The sequence below is a fragment of the Balaenoptera acutorostrata genome, chromosome 9 (assembly GCF_949987535.1).
Source record: "Balaenoptera acutorostrata chromosome 9, mBalAcu1.1, whole genome shotgun sequence".
In the NCBI taxonomy this organism is placed as follows: Eukaryota; Metazoa; Chordata; class Mammalia; order Artiodactyla; family Balaenopteridae; genus Balaenoptera; species Balaenoptera acutorostrata.
This window is the reverse complement of record NC_080072.1, coordinates 53,547,604-53,563,557: the sequence shown is the minus strand read 5'-3', so window position 1 is coordinate 53,563,557 and position 15,954 is coordinate 53,547,604. Positions and strand designations below refer to the sequence as shown.

General features: G+C 40.8%; 2 protein-coding genes across 3 annotated transcripts in view; one reads left to right on the top strand and one right to left on the bottom strand.

The window, feature by feature from the left end:
* The window catches only part of MRPL48 (mitochondrial ribosomal protein L48), a 51,002-nt gene that overhangs the window by 24,623 nt on the left and 10,425 nt on the right, over nt 1–15,954 (bottom strand). For both annotated transcript variants that reach the window (XM_007173711.2, XM_057553910.1), the window contains exons 2-4: nt 15,593–15,645; nt 14,545–14,582; nt 2,289–2,377 (exon numbers count right to left, since the gene is read on the bottom strand). In XM_007173711.2, the coding sequence (XP_007173773.1) occupies nt 2,289–2,377; nt 14,545–14,582; nt 15,593–15,645 (180 nt within the window). The remainder of the gene's footprint in view (nt 1–2,288; nt 2,378–14,544; nt 14,583–15,592; nt 15,646–15,954) is intronic.
* On the top strand, nt 13,044–13,397 carry LOC114236679 (60S ribosomal protein L13). Its single transcript, XM_028164409.2, has one exon. The coding sequence runs from the start codon at nt 13,044–13,046 to the stop codon at nt 13,395–13,397; it is 354 nt and encodes a 117-aa protein (XP_028020210.1).

Genomic DNA, 15,954 nt, shown 5'->3' with positions numbered 1-15,954 from the left:
CCTATTGTGCTAGCCACCCTGGAACAATGAATGACATCAGAGAAAAGCCTACAGCCCTAACAAAAGGGAGCATCACTCCCTTCAAGCAACCAAGGTCATCTGGAGGCAGCTGTTTGCAGAGAATGGGTTGTTTGCCAGCTCTGATTTACAAAACCTCGGGGCAGCTCCAATAACCACATTTAGGTTCAGCTCAGTCAATATTTATTGTCCTCTACTTGATGCCAGGCTTTGTGCTGGACACTGAGGATACAGAAAAAATATGAGACATGGCCTCTACCCTGAGGAAGCTCATCATCTAGGAGGAGAAACAGTCATCAAAACAGGTGGTTAAAACAGAGCAGCAAGTCCTAGAATAGAGGAAGCACAAGGAACTCCAGCAGCTCATGGTAGGACAAGTAATCCAGTGCAGGCAATCAGTGGTTTCTCAGAGAGGGAGATTTGTTCTTCCCCTCCTCATCCTGCTTCCTCAATGGGATTTAGATGTTCAGAATGTATTAGCCAAGTGAAGAAGGAGAGCAGGTCTTCCAAGTAGACAGAAGAGCATGTGAGAGGTCTCAAAACAGTATGATGATTTGAGTATGGTATCCATGAGATGGGAGAGGAGGATGGAGAGAAAGATGGGACAGATGGCATTAGACATGCCATTAAGCTTCCTTTTATAACAAGCCAAGGACTGGGCCAGAGCATGGTATATACAGAAAATTATCTATGAGGGAGGATCCCAAGAAATTTAAAAAAACAAAAAACTCACACCCAAACAAAACTAATTTTATTTCCTGCTAAATTTATGTGAGACTTTTAGAAGGGGGATATCCCAAAATAAAACAACTCCAAGAACTTACTCTGAGGTGTCACAACTCAGAAAGTGTGTAAATCACTCCTTCATCTGAATTTTAAATAGCACTTTGTATCTTCCTTTTAGCACTTGTCACTTTCTGCTTGGGAGCATAATTATTTGTGTCTTATCTCTAGTGGTTTATCAGCTCCCTGTGAGCATGAACCAGGTCTTGTTCATTCATACTATAAAATTTTATTGCAACTCAGTCTGAATAGGCAAGGCACCCCCAACAGTACCTAGCACATAATAGATGTTTGAAAAATGTATCATAGCATTATGGAGTTACATGATATCAGAGCTGAAAGACTCTTGAAGATATTCTAATCCAGAGTTTCTCAAACTTTGTGAAGAGTCTGACAAAAGCTATGGACTCTCTTCCCAGAAAAATCACACATAGAAAACATTTTACATATAATTTCAGGGCCTGCTATGCCCAAAGAGGTTAGGTTAACTTACCCCAAATCACGAAGCTAATAACTGGCAGAACCAAGCCTAGAACACAAGTTTCCTTGTTCCCAATTCACTACTCTTCTCATCACAAAGGAACAATTTTAGTAGGGCTGTTTCCTGCTGGGAAGGTGCCTGATACACGCCTCAGGTGTGGCAACATTCCTGTCATGAAATTCCTTGATATAAGGATGTTGCTCAGGAGAACGTGGCAAGTTTAGTGGCTTCTGAGGCCCAAATGCAGTGGTACTGGACCTCTGCCAGGGTGAGAGGCAATGGGAGATGTGCGGGGTTGCATGGGAGCATCGAACTAAGCCAAAGAACCAAAAGCGATGTTGAAATCTCTCCAAGTAGAACAGCAAAATCTTCCTAGCTATACTGTTTACAGGAAGTGATAGAATCATGACTCAAAGCTAGACTGTCTGACTTTCAAGCCAGTTTTGTGTCCATCCCACTACAAAATCCTCTGCAAATGCACAAAAAATCTAACCACCACAGACGCAATCCTTCAGCTGGAGCCAAAGAAATAGGCTCAATAATCTTACAATGTTTAGAAATAACTCCCAGTTATCTGTGATAATGGATTCAAGAAACACATACATATTTTAAATCTGTAAATACTGTAAAAATCAGCTATTTGGCTGAAAATGTTAATCCACCTCTATGTGCCACAAACCATTCATTCAACTGAACTGAACATATCATTTCCATTGTGAGGTCCATATTGAACTAAGTACTAAGAAGATATTTTCTTTAAGTGTCACAAATAATAAAACCAAATCATTTGCTTTTCACTGTGATAACCTGGCCTAGGGACAAGATTAGGAACTGGCAAAAACATCTCCACTCTGGATCATATCCAAACTAATTAACTGGAGAGGACTGAGGGACAACCCTCTATCCCTTCTAGCTCCACTATAATCCAACCTATACACATCTGATCTTCGGGGTCTTTGTAAAAGCTGCACACTATCCTTTTCTAAAGGACCCCTGCCCCTTTTACCTCTTGTGCTTTAACTAGGTGCTTGTATCTTCCAATGCCATGCGTGGGCTGTGACCTGTAGTGCCGACTGATGCTCAGCAGAATGCCACCTAAAAGAGAGAAAATAAGACAAACCTGTTTCAAAGCTCCTCCAGGGACAGATAGATCATACATGAGGAGACAAATTCTCCATCGTGAAATGGAATATTTGGGGATAGTGAGCCTCTTGCTGGCTCTTAAAGAACCAGAGCTATTTCTTGATCCTGAGCTGACACTCGGTTTACCCCATTTTTCTCTCCGTTTGGCCCCTGGACTATATCTAATCCCCACCACCCACCTTTCACTGAGAAATTCTCTCCTGCTAGAGCCACTGGTGGTAGGGGGACAAAATACATTCTCACAGGGCTCTCATTTTCTCTGTTCCTCAACAGGCAATAATCCTTTTGAAGTTTTCCAGTGAGGATTGTTCAGAGAAAGAGACAGGTGGCAAATACAACCAGGAAAAAGGACAATCACAGATTTCCACAGTTTTTTTTTTTTTTAATATTTATTTATTTATTTATTTGGTTGTGCCAGGTCTTAGTTGCAGCAGGTGGGCTCCTTAGTTGCGGCTTGCCGGCTCCTTAGTTGCAGCATGTGAACTCTTAGTTGCGGCATGCATGTGGGATCTGGTTCCCTGACCAGGGATGGAACCTGGGCTCCCTGCATTGGGAGCATGGAGTCTTATCCACTGCACCACCAGGGAAGTCCCCACAGTTTTTTAAACTATCTAATTTGCTTTATTTGTGTTGATATGTAATAATCTCCAACAGACTTTGTTAAGTGAATAACAATAAAAACTAAAAACCTAAGGTACAGAACAGTGTGTATGTAAAAAATAGGCTCTCTATACACATATTCACTGTGGTAGACCCAGAGATATGCCACCCAGATTCCCTTCAAAGAAGGACTTGCTGATATATACATATTCTCCTTTAATCCTCATTATTTTTATCTTCATTTACAAATAAAGAAACTGCAGCTCAAAACAATAGGAATTGGCCAAGGTCAACCAGCAAGTAAAAGGCAGAACTGCAATTTAAACCCAGGTCTATGTGACTGAACAGCCTGTTCTCAGATGTGTTATAACATCTGAATTTCTGGAATACAAAATCTAGCTACGGACTTTCCTGGTGGTCCAGTGGTTAAGAAACAACCTTCCAATGCAGGGGACGTGGGTTTGATCCCTGGTTGGGGAACTAAGATCCCACATGCCGCGGGGCAACTAAGCCCACGCACCACAACTACTGAGCCCTTGCACTCTGAAGCCCACGTGCCACAACTAGGGAGCCTGCGTGCTGCAACTAGAGAGCCTACACACCACAACTAGAGAGAAGCCCACGCACCACAACGGAAGATCCCGCATGCCACAGCGAAGATCCCGCGTGCTGCAACTAAGACCCGATGCAGCCAAATTTAAAAAAAAAAAAAATCTAGCTAGACTTGATTGCTCCCATATCTGATATCAGCTCCTTATCTCTACCCTTCACTGGAACCAGCCCTACACAGCTCTGTTATGTCTGTCTGTCTCTCTTGCTTGTTCCCTACCTTCTGGAAAAGTACTAGTCCTAGGTTATGCTCCCTTTCCTCCCAGCTCCTGTGGTCCTGCATCTCCCCAGGCCCACCACTTTGTGGGGGGCTAAACACAAAATGGTGTGGAAAAGTCTAATGACATCAAGTGAAATGTTTCTTAAGCTTCTCTTTTCTAAAATGTGCTTCCAAGCAGGTCTGCTCTGTGCCAGGCCAATCAAGAATCGTGGCTTCAGAGACTTTCCCTACGTTTACAATCCACAGTATTTCATCAAGACAACCCTGGTATATCATGGATCACTTCCATGATGTGCAGTAGTCCGCATTTACTATTATATGCTAACAACCGAATAGATACTGGGACAGTTACAAAGATGACTAAAATATACTACTTTCCCTAGAGACACTCAATGTGTACTGGGGAAGGATGATGGGAAAGCAGATAATTACCTTATAGTGTACAAAATACTTTAATGGAGATGAGAGCAAGGAACCTAGAGGAAAGAACAACTAACTCCACCTTAGGGGTGAACGGGGAGAAGTGGAGGACGGTACAGGGGAATAGGTTCAGAGAGGTAACAGCTGCATTCTTTTTTTTAAGTCAGTTTTCCCATCTTTTTTATTTATTTATTTATTTATTTGGCTGTATCAGGTCTTAGTTGTGACATGCAGGATTTTCGCTGCGGCATGCGGGATCTTTCATTGCAGCGCATGGGCTTCTCTCTAGTTGTGGCACATAGGCTTAGTTGCCCCGCAACATGTGGGATCTTAGTTCCCCGACCAGGGATTGAACCCGTGTGCCCTGCATTGGAAGGTGGAGTCTTTTTTTTTTTTAATTTTTATTTATTTATTTATTTATTTTTATTTATTTATGGCTGTGTTGGGTCTTCGTTTCTGTGCGAGGGCTTTCTCTAGTTGTGGCAAGCGGGGGCCACTCTTCATCGCGGTGCGCGGGCCTCTCACTGTCGCAGCCTCTCTTGTTGCGGAGCACAGGCTCCAGACACGCAGGTTCAGTAATTGTGGCTCACGGGCCCAGTTGCTCCGCGGCATGTGGGATCTTCCCAGACCAGGGCTCGAACCCGTGTCCCCTGCATTGGCAGGCAGATTCTCAACCACTGCGCCACCAGGGAAGCCCGGAAGGTGGATTCTTAACCACTGGACCACCAGGGAAGTCCCAACAGCTGATTCTTGAAAGAGGAGTAAGAGTTTACCACGCATGGAAGAAGGAGGTATTTTTGGCAGAGGCTTCCAAAGAGCACTGAACATAACTGAGGTATCGTCTTGGCCACAGCCCCAGCTGACTCTTTGAGGCTTTAGTTTCCAGACTCTGCAACCTGGGGCCCCACCCAAAGAGCTGATATCCAAATCCCCTTGATTGGGTACACAATCATCCTCAGATCAGAGCCTTGAAAATTAATCCATCCAAAAAGATTTTATTATGACTTTAAAACATGACCTCCTAAAAAGCACTGAACTCTCCAAAGCATGTTTATTCATTCAACAAATATGTATTACTACCCACCGGGGTATCCAGAAACAATTATACCCTCACAACCATGTGAATGGCACACACTAGAGCTGTGCAATGTACAACCAACCCAATATCCATGGCAGGCCTGGGTTGGTACCAACCACTGCCCTAGATGCTGGAGCTGTAACAATGGGCAAAGACAAAGTCCCTGCAATACAGAATCTATGATCTAGTGGCGAGACAGTAATATCAATGCAGGTGATAAGGGCTACCTATAATAAGGGCTATATACATGAGAGAGGCACTAAGGCTGGACTTGTGGTGTCAGGAAAGGATTCTTAGAGCAGGTGGCTTTTAAGTAAAACCTGACAGATGACTAGGAGTTAGAGAGAACACAGTATGGGGAGGGGAAGACCCAGAGAGAGAATTTCAAGGCAGAGTATAAGCAGCAGGGTGGCAAGAGATGAGCTTACAGAAACAGGCAAAAAGTTTAGGAAGGGCTTAATTATTCAGTACTTATGATGCAAAGAGGTGGAGATATAACAGGGGACAAGGCCAACAAAACTCTGCTTATGGAGCTTATAGTCTAGTAGGAGGAGGGAATAGTCACAAAATAAATATGAAATTACAAATTGTGATGAATGATAAAAAGCGCTATGGCAATACAATCAGTGGATCTATTTTAGATTGGAATATCAGGAAAGGCCTCTAAAAAAAAATGACATGTGAACTGAAACCAGATTTCAGAGGAAAATAGTAATAGTGGTTATCCCCAGGGAGAAGTGGCTAGACGGCAGGAGAGAGAGACTTACTGTTGACTTTATACTCTTGTATCATTTAAAACTTGTTCCATGTACATGCATTATCTACTCAAATAAATAAATAAAATAAATTGAGACCTGAAAGGCAGATAGGAGTTTATTAGGTAAAAAGATGGAGAATGAATGTTCTAGGCAGAGGGAATAGCATGTGCAAGGGCCCCAGAGGGGGACACAGATTGGCACATTCAAGGAACAAAAAGACTGTCCATGTGGCTGAAGTAAAGCAAGAGGGGCTGAGTGCACCAGAGATTAGGGCAGTGGATTGGAACCCACCACTTTGAGCCATGTTAAGGGTTTGGATTTCATGCTGAACAACGGAGAAATTATATGTCTAATGTGTTTTTAAAAGATCACTTTGGTTGTTGTGGGTGGAAAGTGGTGGGAGGGAGAATGTGGATGGAAGTTCAAGCAAAGATGCAAGTAGTATCCTTGGCTGAGTTGTTGTTGTTAGTCTTCCTGTATCCACACCCCCCTCTCTATTCCATCCTCTAAAGCTGACAAATTAATCCTTCTAAAACACAAACCTAATCATGTTATTCTCTTTCATTAATTCAACCATTTATTCACTGCACACACACAATTTTTAAAAAGGACTTACTCTGTGCCAGGCACTGTATCAGGCACTACAGTAACACCAATAAATGAGACAAGGAAGGTCCTTGCTATATTTCAAAATGTTTGATGATTTTCCACTGCCTGAAGTTCATACTCCTTAGGCAAGCATTTAAGAGTCTCAATTTTATAATCTAGTTCCAACCACTTCACGTCCTCACTCTCCATCCTCCAGACTTTTAAAACCTTGCTTCTCAGCCACAGAGCTACACTTGCCATTCTGTATAAACCATGCAGTTCTCATGCCTCTGTGCGGCGCTGGGCTGTCCCCCATGCTGGGACTGCACCTCTCTGACTGGTGATATCCTTCACAGCCTCCACGGCCAGCTTAAATGTCGTCTCTGTGCTGCCCTAAACATACAAACATCATCAAGAGTTTACAGTTGCAGCTCTCCCATGCCTCCATTATATAGTAAAATATTTTGTGTAAATTAAAAAACAGCAACAACCCAGGCACTCGTCACCATCTTTAAGTACACAGAAACTCAATCACCCACCAGTGGTTTCAAGTAGCAGAACCAAAAGTGATCTTTGAGATGATGACACATCTCAGGTGAAAATGCCACAAATGCTTGCCTCAGCCTCTAATCTACTGGAATTCCTTGGCAAGGAGGCATTTTCAAATTTAGTTTGGGGCAATTCCTATAATTAGAGCAGCTGGTTAATTAAGAAGCTCGTTCAAACTACTGTTAAATTAACCCTTTTCCCTCTTAAATGAAAGGTTTTTGGTCAAATTACCAGTGGTTAAACTGCTTAATTAGCCAGTTGTTTTAATTATAAAATTTACAAGTTTGAAAGCCTCTGATTTCCATTAAGTTCAACTGAATTTCTTCCCCTGCTTGTGTCATTAAGCTGGTTTTCTGCTGTCATATTAACATTGCAGCCTCCTGAGAGAAAAGGCAACTCTTTTCGTTGAAGAAGATACAAAACCCCATGATTTCAAAAGGAGGCTTTGAAAATCTTTCAATTAGTACAATTATAGAATGTAATCATGTATTGACTTCTCCCACAACACATCCCTTCCCTTTATATATGCCAGAGCCAACTGTCCTTCAATGTCCTTGTTTACTAAACTGGGAACTAAATCCATCAATCCAGGATGGGGATAAACAACTTCATTTTAATTATTTCTCCTTCAAAATTGGAACAAGCGTTTTGGCAGGGCTATGCAGGAGGGAACGAGGAAAAAGCTGGGGTAACCCTAGCCAAGAGTCTAATTACGGGATATCTTCTCCATCCAATACACATTGCTGAAGGGCAGATACACCCCAGCACGTGGCAAATGGTATGTGCTCAGTAAGTGTTGGGGTGTTTTTGTTTGCTTGTTTTGTTGTGAAATTCTAGAGATATTTTACCAAGACAATCTGCAATGATTTGGCCCTGGCAGCTACCCACTTTTTTCAAAATCTCTTTTCAAACTTCTTTCAGTTTTTCTAATTACACCGAACTATTTGGACTTGAATGTACCATGTTTTTTTTTTTAAATAAATTTATTTCATTTATTTATTTATTTATTTATTTATGGCTGTGTTGGGTTTGCGTTGCTGCGTGTGGGCTTCCTCTAGTTGCAGTGAGCGGGGGGCTACTCTTCTTTTTGTGATGCGCGGGCTTCACTGCGGTGGCTTCTCCTGTTGCGGAGCACGAGCTCTAGGCATGCGGGCTTCAACAGTTGTAGCATGCGGGCTCAGTAGTTGTGGCTCGCGGGCTCTAGAGCGCAGGCTCAGTAGTTGTGGTGCACAGGCTTAGGTACTCTGCAGCATGTGGGATCTTCCCGGACCAGGGCTCGAACCTGTGTCCCCTGAATTGGCAGGCGGATTCTTAGCCACTGCACCACCAGGGAAGTCCCGAATGTACCATGTTTTGATGACTCCACCTTTTTGCTCATGCTATAATAAGAAGAGTCTGAGTTCCCTTCATTTAACCTCTTTAGACCTCTTTATATATTTACTTCTACCTCTCCATGTACGTTTAAATCAGTAAGAAAAAGATGGTCACTACAATGAGACCCATCCCTTAGAGAGAGCAGCTGGGATGGTACCCAGGGCCCACAGAGAGTATGATGTGTAAAGGTAGGAACAGGACACTGCTTCCTACTCTTCTTTTCCGAACACCATTATAATTCAATTTTGAAATTTCTGACTTTAAAGAAGTCTCAAAGACCCACGAAAAATGCCAACAAAGCTGTGTCCTTTCAAAGAGAATTACCTTGGCATGCTGATATTGGTGAGTTACCCTGGGCCTTGGAGCCTTCTAGGCACTGCGATTCCACAATTGAAACGGGCAAAGGAAAAGATAAATGGCCAGTAAATGTATGAAAATATGTTCAACCAACTAGTAATCAAAGACATGCAAATTACAAATACAAGGGATGGCATTTTTAAACTTATTAATATTAGCAAATATTAAAAAAATAACAATGTTGATGAGTGTATAAAAAGGGATTCTCAAATACCAAAAAAACTATAAAATGGTACAATCTTTCTGAAGAGCAATTTGGCAATACACATCAATAGCTTTAAAAATGTGCATTTTGGGACTTCCCTGGTGGCAAAGTGGTTAAGAATCTGCCTGCCAATGCAGGGGACACGGGCTCGATCCCTGGTCCGGGAAGATCCCACATGCTGCGGAGCAACTAAGCCCGCACGCTGCAACTACTGAGCCCACATGCCACAACTAATGAGCCTGTGTGCTGCAACTACTGAAGCTTGCATGCCTAGAGCCCGTGCTAGGCAACAAGAGAAGCCACCACAATCAGAAGCTCACGCACCGCAACGAAGAGTAGCCCCCGCTCGCCACAACTAGAGAAAGCCTGCATGCAGCAACAAAGACCCGGTGCAGCCAAAAAAAACATTAAAATGTGCATTTCCTTTGACCCAACAATTAGACTTTTAGAAATATATCCTATGTAAATAATCACACAAGGGCACAAATACTAATGTACAAGGATGTTTATCGTAGTGTTGTTTACATTGCAAAATTTTGGAGACAACTTAAATTTCTCCAAATAGGAAGCTGTTTGAGTAAATTGTTATTGTCCTTACCTCTCTTTTCAAAAGGATCTTTTATTCAATTGGATTTTTTTCAACAGCATTTAACATGCCCCATTTAATCCAGTTTCAAAAGCAAAATAAAACAAAAAACTACCTCAGAATCAGATACTAAAATATACCTCAAAACTACAGTAACCAATAGTATTAAAACAGCTTGGTACTGGTATCAAATATACAGACATATCTATAAAACAATACTAAGTTACAATACAGTAGTTCTAGATCCATATGGAAACTTAGTATATGATAAAGTGACATTCTCAAATCTATGGGGCAAAGATGGATGTTTCAATAAATGTTAAAACAACTGGCTATGGGACTTCCCTGGCGGTGCAGTGGTTAAGAATCCACCTGCTAATCCAGGGGACACGGGTTTGAGCCCTGGTCCGGGAAGATCCCACATGCCGCAGAGCACCTAAGCCCATGCACCACAACTACTGAGCCTGTGCTCTAGAGCCCACGAGCCACAACTACTGAGCCCACATGCCACAACCACTGAATCCCGTGTGCCTAGAGCCCGTGCTCCGCAACAAAGAGAAGCCATGGCAATGAGAAGCCCACGCACCGCAACAAAGAATAGCCCCCTCACGCTGCAACTAGAGAAAGCCCACGCATAGCAACAAAGACCCAACACAGCGAAAAATAAATAAATAAATAAAATTTTAAAAAATTTCATTAAAAAAAAGGAACTATATAAAAAGTTCTTACAAATCAAAAATGAAAAAGCAAACAATTCAAAAGAAAAATGGGCAAAAATTATATGCAGGCAGTTCACAAGAAAAGAAATACAAATGGCCAAAGAAATATGAAAAGATGACAAACTTTCTCAAGAAATGCAAATTAAAATGAGACATAATTTTCACCAGCGAAAAAATAAGATGTTCTGTAAAACCCAGTTTTGGCCAGAAAATAGAAATGTCAATTAATACAACTTCTCTGAAGGGCAATCTGACAATACTTACCAAAATTTTCAACTGACAACCCATTGACTCAGCAATTTCAATTCCAAGAATTTATCTTACAAATGTACAGAACAAGTTTATAAAGATGTATAGAAACAGCTGTTGCAGCATTTTTTGAAATAACAAAAACTAAAAACATCCTAAATGTCCAGCATTATAACATATATGTTCATATACGCATAAAACTTTCCTGAAAAATATACAAGAAACTGCTATCAATGCATACCACTGAGGAGTGAGACTAGGTGGGAAAAAGAAAAAAATTCAATCTTTTATCATACACCCTTTTGTCAATTTATATTTATTTTTACCATTTGCATGCTTTTATAATTTTTAACAGTTGATAATTTTAATATATTTTTAAAACCTTCCTCGGAATACATACCAGTTCAAAATGAACTTTTTCTCTGGTTATGGGATAAGGGATGATACCAAGAGTAGGGAATAAATGGGTCTTGAACATAATCCTTATTTTTTAATATACAAGAAAAAAATTGAAAGTCTAACAAAATGTTAATAATTGCCAAATCTGGGTTTATTTGACATATCACCCTTTTCACTTTTTTATAACTTTTTATATCTTTCAAAATTAAAAGTATAATTAAGAGAAAAATAACCATCAAAAAAATCTTTCCTTAACCCCACATGCCTCTCCAGCTCCTGCCAATCCTCTCTCCTCCCATTCAAAGACAAACTTCTTAAACGTACTGTCTGTAATAGCTTTCTCTAACTCCTGAACTCCCATTCACCTGTCAATGCAGTTGATTTCCACAACAGACCTCACCACACCCACACAGATACTACTCTCCCTAAGGTCACCTCTATGTTGTCGAAACCAAGGAACATCGTTAGTTCATGTCTTTTGCGATCCCCTCTCAGAAGCACACAGCTGAAACTGTAACGTGGTTAACCACTCTTTCCTTCCTGAAACACTCTCCTTTTGGCTGCCATGAAACTATACTAACCTGGTGTTCTCCTACCACGTTGGCCTCCCTTTTCAAGCTCATTAGCCATATCTTGCACCCTCTACCCAATTTTTTAATGTTGGAGTTCCTCAGGGCCTGATCCTTGGGCCTCTTCTCTACTTGTTCTCCTCAGGTAGTCTCATTCATTCCCAAGACTTCAATTAAAATCAACAATATGATGACTTCCAAATTCACAGTTTCAACCCAGACCTATATTTTGAGCTCAAGATCAGTGTCTCCAATGGACTACTTAGTATATCTTCCTCACAAGCACTCCAACTCAACATGTTCAAAACCAGACTCAGGTTCTTACCCTACAAGTTGTTCCATTTAAGGCAGTATATTCAAAATAATTATGTAGATATTTATTTATTTATTATAGTAGAAACATGTTCACCATAGATTAAGCAGGAAAAAAAGATTATGAAGCATTATATATAATTTGTTCCCATTACTGCAAGACAAAAATACACACACACACACGCATGCACACACAGAGAAAGAAATGCCTAGAAAAAGGCCTGGTAGGATATACACCAGAACGTTAAGCAATAATCTCTGGATGGTAGGATTACAAGTGATTTTTATTTTCTTCATCTCCTTCAGCTTCTTCGTGTGTGTATTGTGTGTGTGTGTGTGTGTGTGTGTGTGTTTATTTTCCATATTCTCTAAAATGGCTGCTTTTCACTTTTATGATCAGATTTTCTTAGTTTTTTTTTTTTTCCTCTCCTGATAGGATGCAATATGAAGTTCAGAGCATCAGTTATTAAGTTTTCTTGCTAAAATTGTTTAACTTGAATCTAGAAAAGCTTTTAGACATAACTTCTAGTTTGCAGGAAAGGAACAGAAGAACATGTTATAAAAATACCGCACAGAAATAATCAAATTAAAAAGGGAGGAAATTTTATAAGTCAAATGGTCTAGCCTAATCAAAAAGCAACTGTTGTAGAAATAAAATAGTGAAAGATCTGTTCTGCATTAAAGGTGACATCATAGCAAAATGCAAAGCATGAACCATCATTGGCTCTTGGTTATAAACAACCCCATAAAAGACTTTTGGGGGACAACTGAGGAAATGGATAGAGTATTAGATGACACTGGGGCATTATTATTAATTTTCTTCAGGGAGATAATGCTTTTGTGGTTCTTTAATAGAATGTAGAGAATATCCTTGTTTCTAGAAATGCATGCTTAAGTATTCAGGGGTGAAGTATCATAATACCTGATCAAGAAAGCTAACATGGGTGCGCGCACCGGCGGGCCGCCGTGCCCGGGCCCTAACTCGCTCCCCATCCTCCCTGCTCCCCAGGCCAGTCGGCCGCAGCCATGGCACCCAGCCGTAATGATATGATCCTGAAGCCCCACTTCCACAAGAACTGGCAGCGGCGCGTGGCCACGTGGTTCAACCAGCTGGCGCGCAAGATCCGCAGGAAGCCCTCAGCCCCCAAGAAGGGAGACAGCTCTGCTGCAAAGCTCAAATTGGCCATCCAGCTGACCGGACCAGTCATGCCCATACGGAACATCTACAAGAAGGAGAAGGCCAGAGTCATCACAGAGGAGGAGAAGAACTTCAAGGCCTTCGCCAGTCTCCGCATGGCCTACGCCAATGCCCGGCTCTTTGGCATCTGGGCAAAAAGGGCCAAGGAAGCTGCAGAACAGGATGTTGAAAGGAAAAAGTAAAGTGCTGTTGGCAACTTGTTATTAAAAAAAAAAAAAAAAAAAGAAAGCTAATATGACAAAATGTTAACAACAGTTGAATCTAAGTAATGGGTATAAAAGTGTTCATTATATTATTCTTTTGGGAAAAAATTATTTCTTATAACACTGTAAGGTTCCAAATGGCAAGGGCTATATCATCTTAATTTTGTACCCCCAGCACCTAAAACACAGCCTGGTCCAATAAATGTTTGTTGAGAGAATGAATAAATAAAAAGAAGCACATATTTTGAGAAGCTGGGCTTTAGGCCTGGTAGAAGTGGTGATTCTCTGCACATTGCCACCATCTTCTGAAATAATTAATGGATGTAAAGCTTCTTATGCACCGCATGGCACATACTAGGCACTCAGTAAATGTTAGTTCCCTTCCTTGCTCCCATTCCTTTATTTCTGATACTTTCTTTTTTTTTTGGCCACACCACGTGGCTTGCAGGATCTTAGTTCCCCGACCAGGGATCGAACCCATGCCCCCTACAGTGGAAATGCAGAGTCCTAACCACTGGACCACCAGGGAATTCCCTGTTTCTGATACTCTTCACTCAAAAAACAGATGTCATTACTATCCAATGGCTGCTTTGAAATTTGTCACATAATAGACAAAGCAAAAATGGCAAATAATAGGGTTGAAACAGATTGAAATTCATTGAGTTAACCAGATTGAATGAACATTCATTTTGGATAAAATACTGGAAGAAAAGCCTTAGCCTGGTAGATAATGGACATGAAAGGTCTGAAATAGTAGCAAGAATAATAATAATACTAACTTTTTTTGAGCACTTTATATGTTTTATCTCACTGAATCTTCAAATAATTCACTGTAGTTTGTACTATAATTCTCCTCATTTTTTAAAGTGAGGAAACCAAGCTATGGAGAGGTACTTAAAAGTCACAGAATAGTATGTGGTAGAGTTGGAATCCAAACTTACTACAGAACTCTTGCTCTTAACCCACTACTTTATGTTCTTGCCCTTTGTCCTGTTCCATGTGAGGGGTAGGATTTGGTCCCAGGCACTCTTCTCAAAGATATGTTAAGCATCTTTTTAGACAAAATTATTATAGTGTTAGAGGGTCACTTAAAGCAGGAAGACTACATCAGGAAATAACTGTTTACCTGCAGAACAGAGAGGATTCTCTCCTGATGTTCTGAACCTAAAAAGAGGAAGAAAGTATGTTGAATACAATTAGATACCCACATCTATTTGCAAAGCTACCAAAACTTGTATGCTCCTCATTAGTATATATCAATGCTACATATTTCCTTATTTCCTCCTTCTCTTCTTTCCATAAACATTATTAAGTACTTACTGTGGGTCAATCTGTTAGGTCCTGAGGACGCAAAAGTAAGTAAAATGTCTCTATCTATGGTCTAGTTGGGAGAGAGATATGTAAACAGATGCGAGCCACAATACAGTGCTGATCCAGAACAAAAACATGTACAAGATTTGGTGGAATACAAAGGAAAGCGTGCTCATTTCACCAGAGGGGTGAAACTATTTGAAATGAGGTTTTAAAAATTAAGAACTATTCTCGATTATTTAGCCCCACAGGAAAAGCATTCTAGGCAGAGGTATGAAAGTAGTATATCTGGGGAACAGCAAGCAGGTGGATGTGAGTGGCACTTAAGCAGCAGGGAAGGGGGCAGAGTAAAAGAGGTAATCAGGAGTCAGGTTATGAAAACCTCAAACACTGTGCTAAGGAGTTTTGTCTTTACTCTGTGTAGGCAGTGGGAAGCTCCTGGCAGTTTAATCACAAAAGTTATATGATCAAGTTTAAGTTTTAGAAGGTTAACCCTGGCAATAGGTGAGCAATGAATAGGAAGATGTGAAACTGAGGGAAGAGAACCAGTGAAGTGGTTCTTGCAATAGCCTTGCATTATTAGAACATATTTCAAAAGCAAGGCTGACAGGATTTATTTAAGAATTAGATGTAGAGTGAGAGAAACAACAGTGTCAAGGATGATTCCAAGGATTTTGTCCTGAGCGACTAGATGAATGGAGCTGTCATTTAGTGAGAATGGGGAAGGAGTAAGTTGGCAGGGGAGTTAATGCTTGAGATGCTTAGTAAACATGTAAGTGGAGATGATGAAAGAAGAATGCTGTGTGAACTACCTAGTGGAATGCAAATATTAGCTATATTTTTACTGTTATTAATATCCTTACCTCAAGAGGGAAAAGGCTTGCTTAAAAATGGTATCATTCCTCAGACACAGCGCCTACAGCAAAACAGCCACGTTAGAACAATTGTAAGAATTCACAGATATCCAAGTACCTCTTCACAAAGAGGCTAGAAACCCATAGTACACAAACCAAAACGGAACCAAAGTCTCTTGTCTAGCAAAGAAACTGCCCTACAGTTAATACCAAACATGCAGGCAAACCAAGGCCATCTTCTTTCCTATTCTACCCACTACAGAAAATGCTCGAAAAACAGCAGCCCCGCACATCTTCGGTTGCTTTTTTTTCACCCTATTTCCCCTTTCTAATTTGATTTATATTTTCTTTTTTAAAAATACTTATTTATC